Source organism: Trachymyrmex cornetzi, unplaced genomic scaffold (genome assembly GCF_001594075.2).
Source record: "Trachymyrmex cornetzi isolate Tcor2-1 unplaced genomic scaffold, Tcor1.1 scaffold35, whole genome shotgun sequence".
NCBI lineage: Eukaryota > Metazoa > Arthropoda > Insecta > Hymenoptera > Formicidae > Trachymyrmex > Trachymyrmex cornetzi.
The window spans coordinates 14073-22418 of NW_017298213.1; the positions used below are offsets into that span (position 1 = coordinate 14073).

The window sequence follows — 8346 nt, forward strand, 5'->3', positions numbered from 1 at the left end:
CTTCGAACGAATGCCAACTATTGGGCTCAAAAGTTTGAACACAAACCTTTCAAACACATTTTTTGTCGTTCTATCAAACACACAAGCAATGCTACTAACGACATCTTTCTACAATGGGCGGAAACTTATTCCCATACCCAATAGATGCTTGAAAGATTGCTAAAATATTGCTTATGTATATACCTATTAAGTCTTCGTTAATGAATGTATATTAGTTGTGTGTGTCTACTATCTTTTTATTACTTTAGAAATCGTATTATATGCTATTATTACTTAGGAATAAGAGTCTTCTTTATGTTTAATATTAAGCATTTAAATACTATTTAAATGCTTTTTTTTTATAATTGGAGAAATATATGTATAATATATACCTACGTATATACTTCACATACATATATACAGAGTGAATCTTAATGAATATCTCAACGTTTTACCATGGAAGTAAATTACCGACTGCAACACGTAAGAGAGAATGGCGGTTGGGGCAGAATTTCCCACTTCACTCCTTCCAAGTATTTCTTGACCGGTTTTGCAACGTGTGACCTAGCGTTGTCATGTAACAGAATCAGCTTGTTGTGCCTATTGTCCCATTCCGGTCGTTTTTCTTTCAAAGCTTGGTTTAAACGTATCAGTTGTAGTCGATTATGTATATACCTATTAAGTCTTCGTTAATGAATGTATATTAGTTGTGTGTGTCTACTATCTTTTTATTACTTTAGAAATCGTATTATATGCTATTATTACTTAGGAATAAGAGTCTTCTTTATGTTTAATATTAAGCATTTAAATACTATTTAAATGCTTTTTTTTTATAATTGGAGAAATATATGTATAATATATACCTACGTATATACTTCACATACATATATACAGAGTGAATCTTAATGAATATCTCAACGTTTTACCATGGAAGTAAATTACCGACTGCAACACGTAAGAGAGAGTAAAATCCACATATAAGAAAGTGAAATATTCATCTCCTAGGATAAAACATGAGATATTCAACGGGTGCATTCAGAACGACTAAGCGCGCAGTGAGCGGTTGTCATTCTGAATGCACACATTAAGTTTCACTCTGCGTGCATATACAGACATATATATATACACTACTCCCGAAAAGTTTCCCGACATGGAACTTAAAATTGTATAATATTCAGGTCACCGTAACTCAGTAAAAAATCATCGCAAACAAAAAAATAAAAAAGCACCTTAAAGTTTAAAACTTATACTTTAGTATACTTTTGACCGCTTTTCAAACAAATTTTGTTTTTACAGTTTTGTATCGTAACAAATATCACGTTGTTATATTTCTTAAAATTATATATATTTTAACAGTGCGCAGTTTGATAAAGTTTTTTTTTCAATATTTTTGTTCAATATTTTTGAGAAACAGTACAAAGATTTACCTCCAAAATGCGTTTTCAAAAATTTTCTTATGACTTTTCTTGACTGAATTACGCGTCATTGAAGTTAAACCTGCATAGCTCATAACCAACATTAAAATTCGGTGAAATATCATCGCAAAAAATTAAAAAATCATTTTGAAGCTCTAAGTTTGTACTTTAACAAGCTTCTGATCGTTTTTAAATTTAATTCTAAGAATTGAGAAGATAAAAAATTTTCGTGATAATTTTTTATCAAATTTTACCGTTGATTATTTAGCAATGTAAGTTTAACTTCAATGTTGCGTAATTCAGTCAAGAAAAATCATAAGAATTTTTTTTTTAAATTCCATTTTGGAAGTAAATCTTTGTACTGTTTTTCAAAAATATTGAATTTTTTGAAAAAAAACTTTTTATCAAACTGCGCACTATAAAATGTACGTAATTTTAAGAAATACAACAACGTGATATTTGTTGCGATACAAAACTGTAAAGACAAAATTTTTTTTAAAAGCAATCAAAAGCATACTAAAGTATAATTTTCAAGCTTTAAAATGCTATTTTATTTCTTTGTCTGCGATGACTTTTTACCGAGTTACGGTGACGTGAATATTATACAATTTTAAGTTCTATGTCCGGAAACTTTTTGGGGGTAGTGTATATCGTAGGGTTAAATGAACTATTGCATCGTGTGTTCAGCGATTAAAAAATATATATAATGTTTATCGTATATTTATATGCAGAGTGGAGTAATAACTTTCATCTGAAATTTCTTTTATTTTTAGAGATATAAAAATATGAAGATTGTATAGTATTAAGTCGATTATAATATGCTAATAATAATTTTTCTATGAGTGAAGAAGCTTCGAAGAATTTAAGGTCGTCTCTTTTTTTGTATATTATATGATTTTTTACATAATTGATTTTTCTTATTCTGCATATAAATGTATATTAAAGTAGAATTATCAAAAAATTAATAGTTTATGAGATATTTTATATTTTATTCTGACATATTTTGAAAGTACAAACTATTTAGTCTCAAACTATTTAGTTTTGATAACTGTATCTTAATACTTTTATGCACAGAATTATGAGATAAATCACTTGGTGTAAAGAAAATTAGTTTCTCTTAAAAAGAAATTTATGCAATTTGCAACATACATTATATACTTATTTTGAAAAACAACAATGCATTTTATTTACACCAGTTGATTCATTTCATCATTTGGTATACAAAAATGTTAAGGTATAATTGTCAAAAAATTAATAATAAAAATTAATAAAATTTACGAGATATTTTATCAATATTTTATATTAAAATGTGCTAAAAATGGAGGTTAATGCATTTTCGAAGCGTTTTCACTCAGAAAAATTATTACTTGTTATTATAACTCTCTTGATACTATACATAACTTTCGTAATTAAAATATTTTCATATCTCTAAAAGTAGTGGAGGTACTTTAGGTGGACAAAGCTTCATCCTGTATATTTAACAGCAGACTTCTTCTATCTGGAATTGCATATTATATAATAAGATATATTGATAATTTATACTATTTTCAGGTGGAAGTCTTTCCGATTCAGTGTGTATTTGCAACGATGCAGTTAACAGCGAATTACAAAATGATACAAATACTATACTGGAATTTAACAGACATGTGGAACCATCCGACTAGATTTTTGTAGGGTCTTAATATTTTAAATAAGGTATGAATGTATTGTTACGAATGTACAGTATGTGTGATTCTATCAAACATAAATATTTGTTTTTATGATGTAAAATGTTATTAATGCAAAGATACATGTATTATGTGCAGAATGTATATTTGCAAAGAAAATTTTCATATAATCATAGTAAAGAGTACCCTCAGAGAGATAGTCGCGAGTTACCACCGTTAATAATGTACAGTACGATAGATTTGCAAACAATGAAGCAAATAATGAATTAGAGTTTGGATGAAAAAAAAAGAGAGATGCATTAAATTGTACAATATTTTTAAATGTTATATTTTTTAACTCGTGTTGCAAATTTATGTAATGTATTACGAAATCATCACATAATAGGCTCAAATTGTATAAATAATCTACACGATAAGGTTGTGTCGATAAATAATTTAGATAGTGTAAAAGATATACATATAAATATTAATTGAGTATAACACTGACTTTAATTTATCGATATTTTCGTACTCTGCTTTAGCATTAAACTAAAAATATTAATATTTGTATGATTTCTCAAAAGATATTTTCAACAATACTATATAAATCTAATTTTTTTTATATATAAAGGTTGTAGCAATGATTATTATTACAGTTTGAATAAGTCAAAGACATGTGTAGATATAAATATTTGAATATAATCATAAGCATAATATTGTATTTTTTCTTGAAACGTTAGAATATATATTTGGACATTTTTTAGAAACAAAATATATATTACAATTTTTTATAATATATGAATTATATTATAATATATTACCTAATAATACCAAATATAATTAATGTAAATATTATAAAACATTTCAGAATTAACTATCTTTTTCTTCCAGTGATATAAAATATTGATTCTTTCCATATTTTTTAATAAATAAGTCTCAATATTTATATCTATAATCTCTTTATAAGGCATGTTTGAAATATTTATATCTATATATACATATGTGTATGTATATGTGTGTGTATATATATATATATATATACATATATGTATACACATATATATATTATTAAACAAAAATATAATATTCTGTTATGTAAAATGCATCTCTTAAGATATTAAAAGTTATAAATAAAATCTATAAAAGAAATGTGTATACATATATATATATATATGTTTAAATTGATAAAGTTGATTCTTGATTAAGTAAAATTATAAAATTTATATTGAATTATTAACTTTGTTTTGGAAAATTGAAAAATATGTATCTTATTAAACTAGACATGACCGAAAAAATATAATTATTGCAAGTTTTTATTCAAATTGTATTAGATAATATTTACAGCTAAGCAAACCGTATAATAAAAGTTGAACCACATGCATTTTATATAGCGCAAGATAATAGTACTTATGTATAAAATAATAAGCAGAATTTTTGTGTGTGTGCGTGCGTGCGTGTGTGTGCGCGCGTGCGTGTGTGTGGATTATAGAATTAATCCACATTTGATGATATTTTGATTATAAAATAATTGTATTTCGTTACACACACATATATTATGCAAATAAATTCTTTTGTATTCACATATGTGTAATAATATAACAGTTATGTATTTCAAGATGTCTAAGAGAAGAAAAATCTATTTCTTGAATCCATCTCGTGAATAATAATTGTTATTTATATACAAATATTTTTTTAATCATATTGTTTTATTTTTTAGAATATAAAGATGAATATATAATATAAAGAAACGATAAGAAAAAACAATTTAAAATCAATTTTTGTTTTTGAAAATTAGCAATATATTTTATAGAAGAAATTTCAATTAGTTTTAAAAAATATATCTTTCAAAAAAGAATCTTTAACAAAATATATCTTCAAAAAGAATCTTTAAAAAAATATATTTATTTCGTCTTCTTTCGTACTAATTTGTGAATATTATATTAATAGATTTTTTTCACAGATATGTTATGTTAACCTTAGATTGTTTGATCCTTTTCTTGAATCACCTTGTATATGCTGAATACATTGCAGCATCGTGTAACGTGTACCTACAGGTCGCGGTTGCGTCACAAATAAGCAGGCGAAGCTGGTATTTTTAATGGGAAGTCGAAGACTGCCTGAATAGAATGAGCTATCGGAGAGGGAAGCGACACTCGGTTTCTTTGATCAATAATGAAACTTCTCTTCGCCTTTCTTCTCTCTCTCTCTCTCTCTCTCTCTCTCTCTCTCTCTCTCTCTCTTTCTGGTTCCTTTTCTTTCTTCTCTCTTTTTCGTTGTCTTTGCTCTTTTTCTATTGGTCTCTCGCTTTCTCACCCTTACGCATCTCCCTAGTCGCTGTCTTATCTTATACATTTTTAACCCTTACTTCGGCCCCCGCATAGACAAGGAGAAAGACTCAAAGCGAGAGAGCCAAGTTTTAACAACCCTTAAGATGTACCCCCAAGGCCACCGGTCCTCTTTCCTCTAGATAATCCACTCGACAATCCATTCGCGCGTGAGCCTCTATGGAAAAGGACTTGGTAGCCTGCATACTTCAAGGAGTGGCTTCGAATACGAAGAAACGAGGAATTTGGGTCTCCAAGACTTCTTTAGAAGTCAATATAAGAATATTAAGGCTTCATTTAATACAGGATAAGTATATTGCATTTATCGAAAACTCTTTTAGATATTTCTTGGTGCGTTCCCAATCGATTTAATCTTAAGAAAAAATTGAGGAATAAATGTTATTCTTCACATACTTTTCCGACTTTAAATAATCACTTTAGCAAGTAATATTCACATAGTAAAGTTTTTGTTAAAGTAAGCTTCGAAAAATATAATTTTGCTGAGTCTATTAATTATGTATATTCTTAAAGTGAAATTTCTCAAACATTTAATTTTCTACATTAAAGATTTCCGTAATTTCAAGAAGAAATCGATTTTAAATTGATTAAAGAATTTCTCAATTAAAATCTGATGAGAACATTCTGTGATTATAATGTGATAAGATTAAAATAAGATATCTGTGTGTAGATATTTAAAAACGATGATAATTTTGATTAATTTGATTATGGAATATGTTTGTTAAATAAATTTAATTATAACATTTTTGCAAAACATTTATTTTGTACATATAAAGATTTAAATTTAATGTGTGTCAAGAGTCTTTAATTTTTATCTTTTAGTAAAAAAAATAGTGAAGTATTACGAATAAAGTTAATAGGAATTATTATAAATTAATATGTAATGTAAAAATGTAATATAAGTATATCCAATGTATAAAATAATAATATAGAATATCGATATTTGTGTAACTACAATTTTTCAAACTTTCGCTCGTTGCAAGCAAAGCTATCGAGCAAGGTCAACTTTTCGTTGTCCTTTCACAATTTTTCTGAACAACCCCATGTCCGATGATGGGGACAGTGGAACATGAAACAACGTCGAGAGGGAATATCAGAGTGAGGCTGGCACAAAGAAAAGCGCGGGGGCGGAGGATGAGGAAAGACTGCCGCGGTACGGGATAATGCTTAACAAGCCGACTTGAAAGGACAGCCGCCATTTTGAGTCAATACTTGAAAGTCTTTGCTCATTAAGAATATTTTACTTCTACCTTCCACACGCTACGCAACCGACATCGCTGTTGCCTCCCTATAACCGACGCCATCTCCGCTCTTCTTTCTCGCCCCCGCGCGGAGGACTTTCTTTTTCTTCTCGTCCTCTCTTGCCCTCGGCTTCGAGAGTCGTTTTCCTCCTCCTCCTTCTCCTCCTCCTGCTTTTCTTCCTCATCTTCCTCCTTCACCTCGCGCAGGACGGCTGCACCCTCGAAGATGGAAGTTATTTACGCGGCACTCGGAGCACGCTTCACCGTCGCGACCCCGTAGCCGATCCTCATCCCCGACGTTTCGATCTGGTCTCCCCTTTGCCACGCTAACACGGTGCCCCCGCCTCATCGCCCTCGCCCTCGCCCTCATCAGGCATGCAGCAGCCACTGGGCAAGGAAGGGTGGCCAGCACCAACCCCCCATCCCCGTTCTCTCGACGATCGAGGGATGGAGAAATCTCCGACTTCGCTATGGGGTCCACCTTCGCGCACCCTTCCAGCAACGATGGGTAAACACCGTCCCATCTCGCGGCGTTTTTCCTAATTCCTACCCAATTTCGCTTTTAGCATTTCAATTTCTACCTTCCTCCCTCTCTTTCCTCTTATTTTCCCTGTCCGCCGCGTCGGAATGACGGATTATAGTCGAACGAGCGAGGGCTCGATAGGGAAGAACCCTGTGGACGGAATAGATGAGCGAAAATGACGAATAGCTGCATACGATGGATGAATATTTATCACGAATCTAGGACAAGTCTTTCCAAATTTTAACGTAATAGTATATTTTCTCTGTTGATAATAATGATCATGTGCACTATTACATTGTACTTGCATGACAAACGATTCCCCTATTTTACAACTTTTGACTTTTATATACGAAATAGTCACGTGGAAAAAATGATAATTTCTCATCTAATAAATCCTTGTTACAAATGTAAAACACACAATTATATTTGGAAATATTTTCAATATAAAAATATAAGATAGTTGCTATTTATGTGAATCTAGAATAAGTAACTTTAAATTCCTCAAATACGTACAAAAATGTTGATATATTATTAATATTATAGATACGTAACGTGTACTATTAAAAATCATATATATCTAATAAGTTCACAGAACAGTTTTGCTTAAGTATCTAAAATTTTATCTAAATATAGATTGGAAAATAATTTTATTAGATCATCAAAATAATTACGTAGGTCGTAGAATGTTCAATGTTTGCAGTTATCTACATATATAAAATAATGTAGATACTTATTTGAATGAAGAAATAGTTTCATCTAATCTTTGTCTAGATTATCAGAATATGTACGTATTATCTCCATCTTTATTTTAAATAGAAGAGATTTTATCTTTTTTCAAAAATGGAGATTTGATAAAGCCAAGAAACGAGCATTAATATATTTTTTTAATTTGTTAGTGTGTGGTAAATTTAATATGTGTCGACGTAGGATTTTGAAGCATCTCTTTTTTTTTATAAACCGGACATTTATGTTTAATATTGTTAGATTATGCTGTCCAGTATCTGTAATTTTGATATATCATAAACATAAACTTACTATGTGTCAGTGTGTGTTGGCGCCTTCTTTTTTATCTACATTAATAAAAGAAACTCTCTACATTGAAGTAATTTTGTTTAGGACATAAAGAATTAAATTTTTACTTTTTTAAGTTAAACAGATTTTTTTCAAGTATAAAGCTCGATCTACGTAAAGGGCCATCTA

The 8346-nt window shown here is 29.6% G+C and overlaps 1 protein-coding gene across 3 annotated transcripts in view; it reads left to right on the forward strand.

Moving 5' to 3' along the window:
• Nucleotides 1–3444, forward strand: part of spin (lysolipid transporter protein spinster) — a 15708-nt gene extending 12264 nt beyond the window's left edge. For 2 of the 3 annotated variants that reach the window (XM_018510801.1, XM_018510800.1), the window contains exon 10: nucleotides 2946–3444. In XM_018510801.1, the coding sequence (XP_018366303.1) occupies nucleotides 2946–3058 (113 nt within the window). In that variant the 3' untranslated portion in view covers nucleotides 3059–3444. The remainder of the gene's footprint in view (nucleotides 1–2945) is intronic. The other variant, XM_018510802.1, reaches the window with a different exon arrangement.
• The last annotated feature ends 4902 nt before the right edge of the window (nucleotides 3445–8346 follow it).